Source organism: Opisthocomus hoazin, chromosome 17 (genome assembly GCF_030867145.1).
Source record: "Opisthocomus hoazin isolate bOpiHoa1 chromosome 17, bOpiHoa1.hap1, whole genome shotgun sequence".
NCBI lineage: Eukaryota > Metazoa > Chordata > Aves > Opisthocomiformes > Opisthocomidae > Opisthocomus > Opisthocomus hoazin.
The window spans coordinates 5,260,004-5,277,994 of record NC_134430.1 but is presented as its reverse complement, the minus strand read 5'-3'; the positions used below and the strand labels follow the sequence as shown (position 1 = coordinate 5,277,994).

At 48.2% G+C, this 17,991-nt stretch overlaps 1 protein-coding gene across 16 annotated transcripts in view; it reads right to left on the bottom strand.

The window, feature by feature from the left end:
* EPB41 (erythrocyte membrane protein band 4.1) overlaps positions 1 to 17,991 on the bottom strand; it is a 95,362-nt gene that overhangs the window by 22,003 nt on the left and 55,368 nt on the right. For 9 of the 16 annotated variants that reach the window (XM_075437780.1, XM_075437782.1, XM_075437784.1 and 6 more), the window contains exons 7-19: positions 17,359 to 17,577; positions 15,113 to 15,200; positions 14,378 to 14,530; positions 13,410 to 13,507; positions 12,895 to 13,067; positions 11,727 to 11,843; positions 10,273 to 10,401; positions 9,078 to 9,185; positions 7,355 to 7,566; positions 5,475 to 5,531; positions 5,316 to 5,360; positions 4,422 to 4,484; positions 1,391 to 1,570 (exon numbers count right to left, since the gene is read on the bottom strand). In XM_075437780.1, coding sequence (XP_075293895.1) covers positions 1,391 to 1,570; positions 4,422 to 4,484; positions 5,316 to 5,360; positions 5,475 to 5,531; positions 7,355 to 7,566; positions 9,078 to 9,185; positions 10,273 to 10,401; positions 11,727 to 11,843; positions 12,895 to 13,067; positions 13,410 to 13,507; positions 14,378 to 14,530; positions 15,113 to 15,200; positions 17,359 to 17,577 — 1,642 coding nt within the window. The remainder of the gene's footprint in view (positions 1 to 1,390; positions 1,571 to 4,421; positions 4,485 to 5,315; positions 5,361 to 5,474; positions 5,532 to 7,354; positions 7,567 to 9,077; positions 9,186 to 10,272; positions 10,402 to 11,726; positions 11,844 to 12,894; positions 13,068 to 13,409; positions 13,508 to 14,377; positions 14,531 to 15,112; positions 15,201 to 17,358; positions 17,578 to 17,991) is intronic. The other 7 variants (XM_075437779.1, XM_075437783.1, XM_075437786.1 and 4 more) reach the window with 7 other exon arrangements.

Here is a 17,991-nt window from a genome sequence, read left to right as displayed (position 1 = left end):
GTATCATTCCTGAACTACGGCTGTGGAGCTTCAGAGCCCTTGCTCTATCCCACCCCCACATCCATAAACCACGTGGCACCGCGAGCAGAGCTCTGCATCATTCTGCTGCCCAAATTCCTGCAGAATTTACACTGAGACTCAGCAATCAGAGGAAAGTCCATCCGTGTGTTCAGCAAGGTAATTCCAAGGACAACGATCAACCCTTATTAGTTCATTTGGGGGGTTTTGTTTTTCTAGCAGGGAGAAAAAGCCCTACAATTGTCACGGCTTTTCGCTGTGCTTTGAGGAAGCTGTAGTAAACTTGGTTGTTAAAACCCCGTGTACCTGTTCTAACCCTCCATCCACTGCAAGATTATTGCTGTTTAAAAAGTATCTCCCTTGGAATGGTTTGAAGACTAAACGCCAGCTCATCCGCAGCGCTGTGGGCAGGAAGGGGAGAAGCTAGGCTTAAACCAGGAGAGAGCCTACGAATGCCGCCACTGCAGCCAGGATGCAATTTTTCAGTTGTAAAGAAAAATAGCATTTATTATTTAAGAGACTGATTACCATGGGCTGTAACTATGGTTTTACTCAAAAGCTTCAAATCTGAGCTGGGTAACATCTACATTAAACAGAGCAGCTGTATGTTATCCAGGAAGAAGCCAGTTGGCAGACAGATCTCTGCTGCTCCAACTCGGTTTCTTCGAAAAATTACCTTTTTAAGGACATTAATTAGCAGGGAGGCTGTGAACGTGTACGGCTACTAACATACAGACACTGTTCCTGCAAGGAGCAGGATTTCCACCACGTATGCACAGCCCTGCTGTAGCCACTTGAGGAGTCTTCTCGAAGCCTCTACAGCAGATCAGCACCTGCAGATCCTAATGCAAGACTAAACCCAGTGACATACTGGATTAACTGGAGAATAAAGTGACTTATGAAAATTCATACCACCCTAGTGCTTCTCCACTGGGTCACCTGCAATATTATCTCTGAAGTAATTCCCTTCAATTTAGGTGTTTGGGTTTTTTTTCCCTGTGTTCTGGGGAGAGCTATTCCCTGGCACCAGGAACAAGCCAGTCCCCCAACCAGCCGTGTGCAGGATACTCGAGCAGCACAGATGAAAGCAGTGCTAGGGAAAACAGCATCAAAACCAGGTGGAAGATTCCTACACTCTTTTCTACCAAAAAAAAACACCCCCAAACCCCCCACATTTTTATTATACTATGACTAAAACATTGATTCTCTCAGGGACCATGACACATGTTAAAAGTCAATATTAACTATTAAAATTCAATACAACCGAGAACTAAGAGGAGCTGAGGCTCAATCCTAGGTTGCAAAGCTGGCCCCTGGAAGCTGCACAATTCCGTGCCGTGCACTAACACCCACACGCCGCCGAGGTACTCACTCCGTCCGCTCCCGTGGGGATCTGCCCGTTGACGTTGAGGGTTCGGAACGGGGAGTGAGTGGACAAACGTTTGTCCCATTCACTCGGCCGAGGCTCCGGGACGGACTCCATAAAGTTCTTCTTCAACTCACTGATGTTGGCGTGATGCTTCTTTATTTCTTCTTGGGTCTTATCTAGATCCTATTAGTAAAAGGACAGGATAAATGAAGAGACACGGAGCAGAGACCTGCGATTGCCTAGGCTGCCGCATAGCAAAGCTGCGCTCAGCAGAGTTGTGGCCGACTTCCATCCACTGTGCTCACACTGCAAACACACAAAGGCAACGTCCTCTCTCCTCCTTCCTCTTGTATTCCCTGGGACAAACTGCCACCGGCGCGGAGCAGGGTCTCCTCCCGCAGCGGGACGTGCCAGCGGTTCAGCTCAAGCCACACCAAAAGAGATGACAGCTGAGGTGTCATCTCACGGGTCTCCCCTGCACAAGATTTTTTAAAATTGCAATGTTTGTTTGGGTTATTTAATTTAATGCCTTTACATTGAATGGGTTTACTTTCTTTTCCTGCTGCTAGCCTGAATATTCACAGGTATAAATGCAGTTAAAGTTTAAGAAAATATTTTCCCAATTTTATTTATTCTCGTCATACCTATTTCTCTTTCATCCTACCAGGAGTTATCTTTGGTCTCAGAACAGCCCCATTACCTTTTTTCCCCCCCTCTCATCTCATCCCTCCAGGAGCTACCACAGGAGGTTTTACACTTCTGAAACGAAGCTGAGATGACAGCCCTCTAAAATCAAACGGAGAATTTACTTTGGGCCGGATCAATCAACAAACTCCTGCTAAAATTCATCTGGAAAAAGCCAGATTTCTACTCTGTGATGCCAGTTTACGGCATAAATACACAGACTTCAAGGCAAGTCAGCTCACTTCGACTTGTTTAAAAATAGCTTTTCCTTGCAAGCAAAAGAGAGCTTGCTGCAAACAAAGCTTTTGCATAAGAGAGGCTTCAGCCAAACAACAACCTGTCTGGAGAGTGCCAAAAGGCAGCCAGCCTCACTCCTCAGAAGGAGGGAATTAAGGTCAGTAAAAGCATTAGTTGGTACTCAGCCCATTGATTTTAGAAGATGGGAGAGCAAATGCATCCCTCAAGCAGGGTCCCCCCCCAGTACCTGCATCCCTGCAGCTTACCCAGGACATCCCGCCCTCCCTCCGCAGGGCTACAGCCCCAAATGCCTCATTAGCAACATTTGCTCTTTTTGGCACGCTTCTGGGAAGAAAAAAACCAGTTTTGGCAGCCATCCTGGATGAAAGCACAAGGCAAGTGCCTGCTAGTTAGGGGAAAAACCAAAAAAGCACAAAAAAGTCTGCGGAGGACTCCAGGGTAAAGCCCTGCCCGGGTCCAGGAGCCCTACAGCTGCTCCTGGTTTAGAGAAGGGAGAAAGACCACCTTGGCTACCCACCAACACGCAAGAGCTGGTCCTGGGAGGGTTTGCAGAGAAGCTGAAGCCACCAGGAGCTACGTGGAGCCACAATGGGTCCTGAAAGCATCTCGAGGAACAAGCTTGCTAAGCGTTAAGGCTTTTCCTCCTGTTTTGCCCTTTTTGTAAGAACACGGAGCGTGGGTTATAGAGCAGGGAGCGTTCAACAGCTTTCAATAAAATCAAGCGGCAGCTTCGGAAGGAAGAGGTCTGCTGGAAAAACATCTGATCTGCCAAATGCTTGGAGTTACAAAAGAAAAAGGAATAAAGGGGGTGAGCTGCTGGGGTCAGCCCTTTTCTAAGGGAAGGCTGGAGCACCTGCAACAGAACCGGTGGGGAGGGCAGCGGACAGGGAAGGGGCTGGGTGCCAGAGCCAAGTACTGCACTAACGGGAAAAAGGGGTTTAGAAGCAATGAGAAAGCTCTGCTTGGGGCTGGGGAGATGGAGCTTGAGCTGGGTGAAAGAATGCAACAGGCACAGTCTTCGCAGTGCTGCGGCGCTGGCCGAACCCTGCCCGTCGTGCCGCAGACCCTTCGCTCATGGCCAAAAGCTTAAGCTGTAGCAGTCAGGGGAAAAAAAAAGAAAACAAAAAACCCACAAAAATCACCCACCCAAACGCTGAAAAACTTTTAAAATTGAGATCAGAAGGCGGCAGTTAGTACACTTCACTTGCAAGAGATACCAACAGGGAAACCCTACCAGCTGCTGGTGCTGCAATTTTGAGTAGAAATGCATAACACAGAGTATCAGAAGCCACAAAACGTCCTCCATAACACAGTGTATTAAAGAAAGTAAAATATATGATTGGCATGGTCTGTTCTGAGACTGTGCTTGGGCAAAACCGAGTGTGAAGGGCTCCCAAAGCCGAAGGGAACAGCTGTACGTACAGGGATGAAACGGCTTCTCACCTTCTCACGAGCCACCCGTGACCACCGAGCCCCCACGTCAGCCCCAAGGGGACCTGGCGCCGATACAGGATGAGGCCCGGGGGAGCATCAGAGATGCTGGTAGGTAAGCGAGTGTTGGGAGAAAGACTGCAAGGCCACAAGCATCGCTGCAACGCCGGCAGCATCGCCTGAAAGGAGGACTCGCTCCTGTCTGAAGCAATGTGGACATGGCGGTGGCCTGAATGCCAGGGAAGTGACAACTTCACCTGCAGCTTATCCTGGTTTTTGCATTTTCGTAGACTGTCTTTTGCCCCAGGAAAGTAATTTATTTCAAGCAAGAAGAAACTTCTAAATGAGTCCCCCCCACCCTGATCCATGCCGCTGTGAGCACCCAGCGGGTCCAAGAGCAGACCTGAGCACGCAGCTCTGCCAATCGTATATTTTGGGTACGTATGAGAGAATGAAAGCCAGAAGAGGTAGAAGGAAGAATGCCTGCACATCGTCATGTTTACTGTCACCATGCAAAAGCATATTTAACGAAAAAAAGAGGTCTTTCATGCAACAGCATGCAAAAACAAAGGCAGCAGCAGAAGAGGAAGAAAAAAAGTTCAGCGCAGATGCAGAAGGTCTAGGCAAGCGCAACTGAAAAAAGCTTCAAGTTCATACAAACCTCCAACATTAAATTGCTATGCCTGATATAAATGTTTTCACCATCTAGCCTCTTTGATCTCTTCTGTGAAAATGAAAGAAAAGGGGGAAACAAAACAAAAAAAAAAAAAAGAAAAGCACAAAAAATTAAAAAGTTGTTCTTGCGGGATTGACAAATTGGCAAATTAAAAAAGTTAACTCAAGGTTGGGAGCGCAGTGCTGTGCCAGCGTGGGGTGGGGACCCAGCCGCAGGGCCAGGGCCGCCGGCGTGGGGCCACCACCGGGCAATGGGAGAATGGGGAAATGCAATGAGTCCGTTAAAGAGACAGCTCCCGGGGCTCAGGGGCTTTTGCCCTCCTCTGCTTCGCTCGCCACACAGAGCCACTTTACCGGTTTTCTGTGGAAGCCTTGCACGAAGCCGCAACTTCATATTCCTGATGGTGACGCGTGCCCACCCCAGTGCACGAGGCTGTACTGCCTGGTGTAACCTTTACAAGGTCTCAATGCGCATAGTAACTGTGTCTTAACCACCTTTCCCATCTTGGATATGTCCCATATTACTTAATCAATATAAAAAAAGCATTATACTTTTTTTTTTCTGCATTTCCTGGAATGCACAGTATACAGTTTTCTCTGGTTTCTAACTAAATTTGTTACAGAGAAGCAGAGATCAACTATAGAAATCAAACAAGTGTGTTTCTCTCGAACATTTAACATGCATCATTTTAGCAATCAGACTGTCTATGGGACAAAAAGCTGTTCACTTTGTAATCAAATATTTAATAGTTGCAGTTTAAAAAAACCCCAAAACCCAACCCAAAGCACACGAAGAAACTGGAGCACTGTCTTTTTAAACAGGTTACAGATGCAGGAATGAAATGGTAAATTTGTTTGGTGAAAGTGTAAAATGGCTAACCTTCCTCATTCTTATCAGTTCTTCCTCTTTTTCTGCAGGCTGCTGCTGTTGGGCAGTGATAAAAAAAAAAAAAAAAAAGTTGGTTCATTTAACTATGTTGAACCTGACTGTTTCACCTTAGAAAAATGTGAGCAACCTAACTGAATTATGAGCACAAACCTGGGGCTGGTCACCATGCGTGGTGGGTACGGTGACCTCAGTGTGCGTTTTCCTCACCTACATTTAAGAAATCAATTGGTAAAAACATTTCTTGTTAGTAGCCTTGTTTCAAGAGACCATTTAGTTTCAAAACACAGCTGCATAAAGTTGGTTTGGAAATGCTGGGTGAACATGCAAAAACCAACATGCAGCCCTCCGGAAAGAGAGTTAACGACACCGCAGCTCTCCAACAGCCTGTTAGTCACCCGCACAGTCCCAATAATTCCTTCAGCTTGAGAATTATTTGCATTTGAAACCAGTGCTCTCTAGTGCTTCCGCAGGCGGGCTTCCCACTTGCACTAGCTTTGCCGGGCAATGTTTTCAAATTTCATTCGCAGCTGGATCTCCCAGTGAAATCCTTACCCAAAGCAACATGCTCCAATTAACGTGTGACCTTCTCAGAAACAGAAAATGAGTTGCTATGCACAGGTATTATGTTCCCAGAGTCAGTGAGAAGAGACCTGTCTATAAAATCAAACTTAACACCGTAAATTAAGTTCTTTCCTGTCCATAAGCAGAGAGCCGAGTGTCTTAACGCTTTCAGGAAAGTATTTTAGGGAAACCGGATTGCCAAATATTCTGAAGGCGAAAGCATCGGTCGGTGTTAAAAGAAGTGATGCAGCCACATTTGAGAAACTGGGTAAATTTGGCACTTTCAAATCCACAATTTCCTCCCACATCTACTTTTAGAGGGAAAAAAAAAAGAAAAAAATCCAGTGTTTAAGCATTTAGGAAAAAAATCCTGTAATAAGTGAGATGGGATGAACAGAATTTACTTGTTCCCAGTTTAATGCTAGGGAGGGCGAGCAGCTGTGCAGGAACAGCATTACAGGAACTGCGCACCACGATGCAGACTCCAAATCCTGAATTCCATCCTGGAGATCTCTTCAGCATTTTCATTTAAAAGTTACACGTCACACAGGCCACTAAATTGTTTAAAGCAACTGTCCTTTCTTCACCTCCATCTTCCAACCTTAATTAACAGTGAGCTCCCCTGGAGTAAGCCATACAAGACCCACTGTGCAACACGCTACAGTAAAAGTGTGGCTCCAGTAACGCTGAGAGCAGCTAAATATCCAGAGTACTGTGAAAACTGGATCTCATGGCACACTCCTCTGCTGCAACACTGGAAGGTTTCAGTGAATAAGATCTGCAGAATATTAAGGACACTGTAATATGAACGATAATTTGGCACATTACTTTCACTTACGAGAACAATACCCATATATGAACATCAGCAGAGGTCTCAGACATTTGTATAAAGATCATATAATGTTTTAAAAAAGTTCACTTCAACAATAAACCTCCCAAGGTCTCAACAGTGCCATTCACAACTGAAGTTTTACTCCAGTTTGCAGCAACGTATTAACAGCTGTCCCGGAGAAAGCCTATCAACGTAAAAAACATTTGCCTTCAGACACTGGGCTGCGGACCAGATCCCTATCACTGGTTTCACTGGAATTGCGCCGGCTGTCGTACCAGGAATCAGCAGAGACAACTCAGCAACGGGCGAGCTCTAAATTAAATTACCATGAACCTCCGTGCAATTCTTGCCAGCTTTTTTAACCTTTTACCAGTAAGCTGCATTGAGTTTGGCTGCAACGATCAAACCCCAGCCACCCTGGACCTCCTCCTTCCTTGCACCCCGAGGGTCAGGGCTGGGATTTCCCCGGGGCCCAGACCCCCGTACCTCCCTCCCACCTGATGCCTGGGCAAGCAGTGAGCCCCTCGCTGCCCGGGAGGGGAAGGTGCATGGAGCTGCTGCTCTGGGGCGGCTTCCGAAGCCGATGCTCCAGCCCAGCACGAGCGCAGCCGCTCCCAAAGACTCTGCCCTGACCTACCTTTGATGCATCGGCTGGCTCCGGCTTGGTCTTCTCTGGTGGGATTTCTTCACGTCTTGCATCGGGTTTCGCCACTTCCCTTTCTGCTTTAGAGGCAGCGACCACGTCCTTCACGTCGGGCTTAGCCGGGACGGGTTCTGCAGCGTGGCTCTGAGCGATGGCCGGGGCAGAGGTGGGCCGGGGACTCCTCTCGGGGGTTATCACGGCCACTGCTGAGGGTGGGGGAGAGACAGAGAGGGACAAGGTTCAGCGCAGGTAACGTTTCTAAAGCACCAGGCAAAGCCTTTCCAAATTACAGTGCCGTCATTTAAAAAGAAAGGCAGGAGGGAAGGAAAAAAGGGAAAAGAAATAAAGATGTTGAGCAAAGCAGCTTGTGCATTTAGTATGGGAAAGTTGAGATTATTTTCCTTATGGTTATAATAAAACAAAACCCCACAACAGATGGTTTACAAAAAGCAAGCTTGCACTCTGCAGAGAAGCCACACCAGAAAGGCGAATCTATTTCTGACGCTGTGCCATCGATTTCTGGGTCCTTCACACGCAGCGGACTCAGGAGGCCATCCCAGTGCAACCATTAAAATAGAAACACTCCGAGCTGTGGTGAGTTCTTGACTCACTGGCATCTCCTCAACACAGGCTTTCGCCCATCTCCCCAGTCTTTTCAGCAATTCAGGCAAAAAAATGATCAAGGAGCATCGCTCTATAAAGCTTCACAGCAGCTTCCAGGTGGGTTTCAAAGCAGGCTGGGGCTGTGTGCCCGAGACGGGTATCTCCTGCTGCAGCCCCGGGCACCGCTGCGAGCAGATACCTGGCATCGCCAGACCAGTGACAGCGCAGAAATGAACAGCATGCTGCCAAAAAATCATCTTTCCAGAGGATCACAGCCTTACATACAAGAACCAGGTACACACAAAATCAACTGCCTACTCTTTCCTTCGATTCCCAATTTCCCAGACAGTTCCTGACCCCTGACAAGCCTGACACCTCCAAAATCTTCAATACTTTGCAACAGAGCAAGCCCCAATTAATTCACAGTGCGTACCTACAGACACAATAAGCTATTTAGTTGTCCAGACGCTGGCTTTTACGGCCATTCCACTAAAAATATGCCTAGTGACCTGAAATAATTTCTTTGACATGGTTTCATATTCCTAAAGTCACAGTTTATGCAGGAAGGGTCACACTGTGTAATTTAACCCAGCCAACACCAGGTTACTAGTGTCCACCCGGCTGGCCAAAGGCACTAGAAAATCTGGCGTTAAAAAAGAAATTGTAATTTTAAGTAACTCCTTCATAAGCATTGCCCTTGCACTGAAAAGGTAACTGCATCTCATCTGTGTGTATAAAACGTGCACAGAATGAAGTATCCACATGGCCAAAAACGTACCAGGTGGAGGGGCGAAAAAGAGCCTGATTTTTCAGAGACTGAAATGACACTTTTCAGCCAAACTCCTAGACATTACGTCTTGCTGAAAATCCACACTAAGAGCCCAAACCACCACCGCCATCTCGTTATCTCCCCTCCTCTTCGGCACGGCAGTTCATTTTGGTGAGCCAGACATGGTGTTATCTTTTCAGAAGGACAACCCTTGCCGTGCCCCGGTGTTATTCACGCCACGGAAGCGGTGCCAGCCGCCGGGGAGGTTGTACAGAGGGACGGTGAGATGGCAGGGAGAGTCGGGATCAGGAGGATGCCGGGTGCGCAAAGCCACTGCGATGGTACCTGACTCCTTCGGGACCGGCTCTAGTTCTCTCATCACCACCATTTTTTCTTCCTCCTCCTCCTCCTCTTCAATTGGGCTTATCTCAATACTGCCAAGAGCATGTTCGGCTAAAAAAGTTATGGATGTGTTAAAATGTCACCTTGAAGATGAAGCAGCAAAGGAAATACTGCCATCAGTAAATCCACCAGGCCACCTCTCTTCAGGGACTCCTGCTTCTCCCACTGCGCTTCAGAGCATCGAGACACACGGGAAAAATAATAAAAGATCCTAGGCTTTTCCCTCAATACTCAGCAATGAGGTCTGTGCTGTCCAGAATTGCATTATTTTAGTTATATTTTCTTGATTTACTACCTTTAGCTTTATTGACATATGAACTCTTAAACACAATAAAAAGTGCTGCTCTAAAATGAGATTTAAAATACCAATCATCATCACCCCAGCCAAGAAAACAGTCCCTACTGGGAACAAGTGTGAAGAGGAGAACAAAGTGCAGGAGGTGAAGGAGAAGAAGGGGCAGCTGCAGCAGAAGACCCCTGGACGCACTCTGGTCTGACACTCGCTGCTGTCTGCTCTGCTGCAGCCCGTCCCATGGAATACCCTCGAGTCCAAGCGCAGGGGCTGGTTTAGTATCTTTTAAAACATTCAAGAAAATGGGTGAAGTTCCCAGTTACCTCCTGCCACAGCTTCAATCTCCTCTCCCTGCAATGACTAACCAGCTCTGCTTTTAATTCTGATTAGGGTGTATCTGTCTGCAGCAGTGATGTTGCTCTGAAAAAAAAACCCAGCTAGGGAAGAAGCTGGCTCCCTAGCTAAGAAAAAAAGCAGAGTATAGGTGACCTCCAGCAGTCCCAGAGCACAGAACCTGATTTTCAGGCACTGCACATTCCCACAGCTCAGGGAATGAACCTCACAAGCAGGGACAGTGAGAGAGGAGCGTTAAGAGGCCACTGCACGCTCATTTCAACACGCAGGCACACAGCCAAGCCACGGCACGGCACCTCCGCATCTCACCCCGATAAGCAGTGCTCGCGTCTTACAGCACACTTGCAAAGCCGAGTATGATTTTAATAGCAATGAACACCACCGCACACGACTCAACCTCTGTCCTACAGCACTGCAGCACTTCAACCCAGCAGGTCACAGCACGGGCAGCTGCGGGAGCCGCACCGACGCCGAACGCTGCTGCGGCTGTACCTGACCACGTCTGCAACGGCTCCGGTAACTTTGGTTCGGCAACAGGAACCTTAACCACCTCTACCTTCTCCTCCTCCTCTTCCTCCTCTGCAATGGGTTTCATTTCAAAAGTTTCAAGAGCATGTTTGGCTAGAAAGAGGTTTGCACGTGTTAATACAGCGGCTGGAGAACTGCGCGGATGCACGACAGTCACTGCAGCAGAGGAAAGAGCAAGAGGAGACCCCTCTCCAAGGCAGCGGCTGGAACAGCACGGAGGTTTTTAAACCAGGGAGCTTAATAATAATTTTTCACCATACAACTGCGTATCAGTCCTTCTGGTGCTGCAAGGCCCAACAGAGTATTGGATGAAAGGGGAAAAAAAACCCACAAATAAGCTGCTGCAGGCTTCTCGCCCAGGCAGGGATACGTGGAGACACGCAGATGGCTCTCGACTGCAGCACGAGGACGGACTCTGCCTGCAAAGTCTGGGAAGATGCAGGTATTGGCTGGTAAAATCCAGGAAAAGCACACCCAGGCTCCTCTAGATAAAAACCTATCTAAAAACTAGCAGTTGTAATTAAACGTACCTGAGTGATCAACGTCAAATCTACAAATTAAGAAGACACCGCCATCAACCCCGGCGTCTCACATTCTCCACCTTCTGCGTTCCCAGCGCCGGGTTTTCCCTGCCAGGCGATGCCGACTAGCAAGGCGGTGGCGGGGAGACAGCCTGCCGCACTGCTGCGTGAAAGCTTGGTCTAGGATTCATAGCAGCAAAACAGCGATGTCAAACGCACGCTGTAAAAAATTCGGGGTGGAAGGAGGGCAGTGGGGCAGCACACAGCGCGGGTGCACACACTATCCCCGGCCCTAATGCACCACCGGCATTCGCTATTTCAGTGACGAGGACTGCAGATATTTGACAAAGCTGCTGTGATATGCTTATTAGTATTCAAACACGCTGTTGTACCTACACACCTCTTAAGGGCACTAATATTTATTAATAAATAGTACCTATCTAGAGAAATAGAAGCTCCATGTAGCAAAATGGGCGGCATTTCTCAAACTCCGAAAAAAATCCAGAACAGGCTTAAAAAATGGCAAGCAGGTCCTGGGATGAAGAATTACAGAAGCTTTACAAGAAGTTTCAAGATCAAACTTTAAAGTTTTCTAATCCACATGTACAAAAACACCCAAATTTAATAGGGAGACAACTCTCCAGTGCCAGCACATCCTAAACTTTTCCCCACCTCCCCGCAAGAATTACAGTCTAACGAGGTGCAAGGCGGAAATTTAACGAGTCTCCCAGAGCCAGGGCTCTGCCTGAGTGTCTGTCCTCCAACTGCAAAACTCTTCTTGCAAAGAAATGAAAGAGAAAGCCGCCAGATTTGGTGAAACTTTTGAGTGGTCAGGAAGAAGCATGTAAAGGACAGGAAAGGCGCTGCAGAGAGTTGTAGCCACCACCACAGCTATACCTGGCTTCTCTCGGATCTGATCCGCGGGTTTTGGTTCGGGAACCTCAACCACCACCACCTCCTCCTGCTTCTCTTCCTCTACGGCTCTGAACTCAACTTTTTGAGTCGCACGTTTAGCTGAAGAAACGGGGCACATGTTAACGACTGCCCACACAGCAGATGGAAAGAGGCTGCAGACTTCAATGGGGACAGAAGCGTTACATTCACAGGCTGCTCTTTTCCAAGCTCTGACGTTTGGGTGCGGGATTGCAGCAGGGATTTCTCTACTCATCTGGGGTGGTACCGGTCTACAGGGCATGGCCAAGGGGCAACCAGCAGTGCTGGTCCCCTCGCCTGCGTGCATTGTGCCTGGGCTGCAGGCAAGCAGGCGTTCTGCTTTGCTGCGCTACGGAGCTCAAACCCAGCAGCCCTTCCCCTCCCAGCTCTGAGGCACGAAGCCCAGGCTTGGGGTGTCGCTGAGCCCCGTAAACCCAGGCCAGGAGCAAGGGAAGCCTGGCTGCTGCTGGCCACGGGGCACTGGGGCAGCCCTGCTCCCTCCCGGCTGGCAGCACAACCTCGGGGCTGTTCCCACCCAGTCAGGTGCCTTTGGTGCAAAGGGATTCTCCCCTTTCCCTGGGTCCTAATTTGACAAGCACCCCATGAACTAGCTCAAGGGGAGCAAACCTAGGCACCCCCCCTTCTATGCCTCACCTCCTCCAGCTTGCTGCTATCCGGCTCTTTAAAAAACGTCAGGGACGAGCCCACCTGATCGACACGCCACAAACAGCAACACCAGCATCGCTTTAACAGACGCTGAAAAGGTTTCAAACAGTTGTGGCAAAAAACCTCCCCCTCAAGGAAAACTATGTAAGAAGCTACATTAAACAAAACCCCTAGAATAGCTTAATTCCTGATTTGCTCAACGGGAAATGTGTTGAGATTGATTGAGGAGGTATCTTTACAACCAGAACTTTGCCATAAGCCTTCGGCACCCACCTACATCCTTTTTGTCAGTCAGTTCTTGCTAGTACTACTATCAGTTCGCGCTTTATATCCAGGTCTTATATTAAAGTGAGAAGTTATGTTTTTGTTTTTTTTAAAGCAGGGAATTTAGGGAGTATTTAAGGAGTATTTAAGCAGCATCCTGCAGAATCCAGCCACAGAGAGGGAAGAGGCAGCAGACACTCACCTCCGTCGAGGCTCCTGGAGGCTCGCTTACTTGCCGTCCGCTCGAACTGGGGAGCGGGTCGGTCGATCAAGGCACTCGCCTGCCTCGTCTGCGCCTGCGTCCGGCCGCTGTAGCGGAACTTGGAGCCCAGTGCCAGGAACCTGCTCTTCGGGATGGCCTCAGTGGAAGTCAGCCTGAAAACCACATGCACGATTTAAAAATCATACCTCCAGATCTAGGAAGCAGCAGGTAAAGAGCAATTAAAATACAAATTAAACAAATCTCTGTGTACGCTTGATTCACAAAACATGCATTAAGAATAAGCCCCACATCTACATAAGCTAGAAGACCTCTGACTTCTGTATCGTATGAAGCCGAAGCCTAGAAATTTATTACTATTTAAACTCTTAATGTCTCTGCAACCATTTCACTGCAAGTTTTGTGAAACCCTGAGGAATGCTGCAGGAGTGCTCATTTACAGCAGCTAATCTAAAGCATTCCTTATTCAAGGTGATCCGACCGCTTAGAAAACCCACCTGAAAAACGTGTGATGTTCAACACATACTTTCCACAGCTTCTTCGCTGCCCGGTAACTTGGTAGCTTGAACCCAATTGTGCTTTCATACTGTTCTTGCTGTGGAAAACAGAAGTTATTTAGGTATAGCAAGAAACAAATGTGGCAGGACTCCAGTCCCCAGCCCATCAACCTGTTCCGCTGCGGTGTAAACTGCTGGTCTAGCCCAAGAGCAGCTGAACTCCCTCCATGATGTGAGCTCGGGTCCGAGAAAACACAAGGCTCTGTCCACAACCCCCATGCATCTCTCGGGACGCACCGGGATAATGCAGAGGAGCGTGCTGTGGGTTTTGCAGCCACTCAGACTGCTTTACTCCCCCATCACGCTGCCCAGCTATGGGATGGGGACAAAAATCAACTTCCCGGCAAGGCTGGGTCATGGCGGTCAAAGGAGAAGGAAGAAGGCGAGGAGGAAAGAGGCAGAGACCCATTACAGCCTCCCTCCCCGCTGTGTTTCCAGTGGCCAGGCTGCTCCAGGGATCTCCCCGGTCATGAGAGGCAGCCTCAGGGCAGCCACCCCTCTGCGGCAGTCTGAGTGAAAAGGTATGCCTCTGCATTTTTTTTTTTTTTTAATATTTTTTTTAAGTGAGACAAAGAGCCTTTGTCTTGCTCAGTGTCCAAAGAAAGGCGTTAGTCCTCTCCCAATCTCAGCTGTGAACTTCCCACTGCTTTCCTCCGGACGCCGGGAACACCAGGCGGTGCCAGGAGGTGGTGCTGGGTGACACGGCGTCTGCACCGTCACCCCCCCCCCCGTTTCACAGCTTCAGCAAGGTCAGCGGGCTCCACCTGAACTCAACACCAAGAGAGTGTAAAACGCCCATTCAGAGAAAAGCTCGCTCCCTACCCCACTCTGTTTTAACGAAGCATACACACTGGTGATAATTAGGAGGCAATTAAAGAAGACACAAGCACACAGAAGTCCGGACGTACTTCCCCTGGTCGAATCTTAATAAAGAAGCTGCTGCGTTTGTAGGAAATCTTCAGGACTTTGGGCCAAGGGAAGCGGTTGATTCGCAGTTTATCTTTGTAAACAAGGAGGCCACTGGAACAGACTCCCAGAGTGATATCCACCCCTTCCAAGTCCTGGGAAAGCAGATGAGGATTTAAGCAGTGTCAGAGTTACAGATTTCAGGTCAATGTCCGTCCTCCAAATTCCTCCTCTGGTGTTCCCCCGAGGCTCTCCTGAATTCTTCTCCCCACCACCCAGACCTCAGCTTCCAGTTCCCTATGCAGCCAGGGCCAGGCTTGCTTTGCCTTCATGTCTGTCCTTCCAACCTCCTCCCTTCTGCAGATCTCTCCTGTGATGCTGTTTGCTCAAAGGGCTGGTCTAGAATCTATGCTGCATTCCTCTGAGCGGCGCAGCTCACCTTGCAGGGTCAGAGCCTTATTCTAAGTTCCTCAGAGCAAGGGCCTGTCTGCATCAGTAGCTTTGTAAAGCTTCCTGTCATATATAAATAATAAGCAATCGGGAAGAATCACTCCTCTTACAATGCTTGCAACAGCGCTTGCGGCATTTCTGCTGTGTGTCTGTCTGTCTGTCCCAGCAGCCAGCTTACTGCCTACAGCTTTCAAAAGGGGCCTCCTGAAATAGGTAAACCTGCTCCTGCAAGGGAAGAGAATCAAATCACAAAATCCACAGGCAGGTGCACACACGCTGATTCTCACCTTGGCTTGGTGAAGGTCAACTCCATACATGGACAGCTTTTTTGCATTCTCAAGGAATTCCAGGTCTGCTTGGGCTGGAGTCATGGATCTGGGGAAAGAAAGGGCTTGAGATTCCTGTAACTGTTGCTTTCAGGAGGGGACTGATCAGAGTTCACACAACCATTTACTTGTTAGATTTTCTTTTGCTTTCAACACAAATTGGTGCCCAGAAGAAGAATTACTAAATACCTCTGAATAAAACAAATCTGTGCTTTGAGACATCCTCGTATAACAAATGCACCTTATTTCCGTGGAGCCGTGCAGACACCAGAGAGGAGAGCGAGGCAGTGCGGCACGGGGTACAAAACCTGACTCAGAGGAACAAACACCCCTTCTGCTGAAGGCAGAGGGTGCCAGGAACTGCCCTCCCAGACCTCCTGCCTCCAGCCCCCCCCAGATCCAGCTATTGTTCTCCAAAGCAAACGCCAGGACAGCTGAGACCACGCAGACCATGCAGCAGCGATTCCTACTGGGGCAGCCCAGATGAATGCGACGTTTTCTGGGAACAGATGGTACCCTGTCTGCAGGAGGAGCAACAGGCACAACTCTGCTGAACAGAAACATCCCGATAATGAATGGAGGCTATTAGCAACGCTATTGAAGTGCCCTCGTTAGTAAGTTTCTGGTGTACCAGGTACATCTAACAGCTCTGCTGGGAGAGCATTCGGCTGTATACATCTCATTTTGTTCCCTGCTCTGATGTCTTCCTTACTGGGCGCTCACACACATCTTGTGTGCGATGTAAACGGAGGTTTTAGGGCAGCCAAAGCCACTCTTCCAGCACAGGGCCAGGAGCAGTCGCCATCTCCAACGCGTGCCTTGTGCTTTCCAAATCAAGTAGCAAGAGATGGAGCATGGTTTAACATTTTTCTGACCGAGAACTCTCTGACAGTTTAATGTTCACAGAATACAGACCAGAAATGAAACGGGTACACGTTGCTTCCTCCTGCAGGCACGAGCAGATTAAATATAACAACATCCCATACCTTGAAGTATCCTTTTAATGAAGCCATGAATAATTCAGCAACGTGATCTGCCACTTCTAGCACAGCTACTGGCCTTTGACTTCAAGTCATGAAGCTTGTCAGCGGCCTCGTACTTATTTTCCCTCATTTCCTCTCCTCTCAGTGCAAATGGAGGGGAATCAATTTAAGGTATTGATTTGCGGGGTTGAGCGAGGTGTTAATTGTAGCCTTAACCTCAGCCAGGGGCACATGTCCACCCTTCCCTACTGCACCCAGGTTATTAGCTCCCATCTGCCTGCGAGAAGGTCCCGTCTCTGCTCTGTTCTCATTATTCGAGACTCAGCCAGTCGCTCTTCACAGGTCAAGGGGCTGCTGGCTGAAGGCCTCAGTATCACGGAGTGGTTTTATGCGTGCTTTTTTTTTTTTCCCTTAAAACCCAAATGTATCTCTGGGAGGGTGCTGAAGCTGCCGGCTGGCCGCTCTCACACACCTTCTGCAATCCACGCACTTGAGAGCATCAATGAAAATAAGCTCAAAGTAAGATGAGGAAGAGGTTCAGTTGCTGTGACCCTTTAATCTGGTACCAGGGGGACTCCCCGGAGTCCTTTAACCCTGTCTGAGTAACAGGCAGCCGCCCAGGTCACGGCCGTGCTGGGCAACACGAGGAGGACAGCCTAACCGCAGGTCTGTACCTCCGGCACTACCCGGAATACTTCCACGTTACAAAGTGTTACTCATTAAACAGCAGTAGAAAGCCCCAAACACGCTGTAGGCTACAGCACATACACAAAGATACAGGACCTGCTCCAACCAGATCGAAATTTAAAAATTTACATAAATCCCAAAGCAAATATTAATAAAAAAGACAAAGGGCAAGGTTAAAACAAGCAAACTCTGCATACTTTCATGTTTATACTGTTGAAAAAGAGCACTTGTTAGTAACCAACTGCAAGACTTTGCATCTGCTTGCTAAAAGCATCGTTGTTTCTTCACGTAGGAAACATGAATTCCAGCTTCTAGAAAGATTTGGTGATAAATTATTAGATCTTTTTTAAATAGCTGATGTTCTTAGAAGCTGAAAATTCACACCTTACTGTTAAAGCTTCTGTTGCCAACATAAAAATCAGTGCAGCAGGAAACCAAAAGCACGCGACAGCAGTGAGGAAAATACCAGAAAACCCCATTATTCCCATTGTTTCAGGCTGCTAGGCACAAACCAGTCCCCCAGCCGCTGCACCTTACCTGTACGTTTTGTGAAGCTCCACAACCTTCTCCTCCAGCTCTTTTGTCTGGTTTGGGGCCAGTTTAAATTCACTGATATAATCTGGGCCGTGTAGATCGGGATCGTAGTCTCCCAGCTCGGATTGGACCGTGTACGAGCCCAGCAGAGCCAAAGTTGCGAAGGAACAGGGCAGCCGCCCCGTAATGATGTCTTGTCTAAGCTGAAGACACAAGTAATACCTGGGGCGGGGGGAAAGCAAAATGCTATTTACAGAGAGCATAAAGAAACTTAAGAAATTGAAGGATCAAACAGAATCTCTTTTTTATGCCACTGATGAATGCAACATGAAGCTTGTTTCTAACTTCTACCTCTATTTTCACTTATGGGGTAACGTTCTCACAGTAAATAGCATGGAGGGCAGGAGGACTTAAGGTCACCTCTACTCTGGAAAGGGAGTAGAGGACAGTTATGCTCAGAAAATCTTGCTTTTAACTAAAATTTTACTTTTCTACACAAACACACACATGCCAGGACTATGAACAACACTGCTTTATGCACGCGGACTTCAGTGGAGAGTGGGAGCATCCCACACATCCACTAAAAACAAATCAACAAAAAACCCTCCAAGACATCTGATCTTCTCGCTGAAGGAT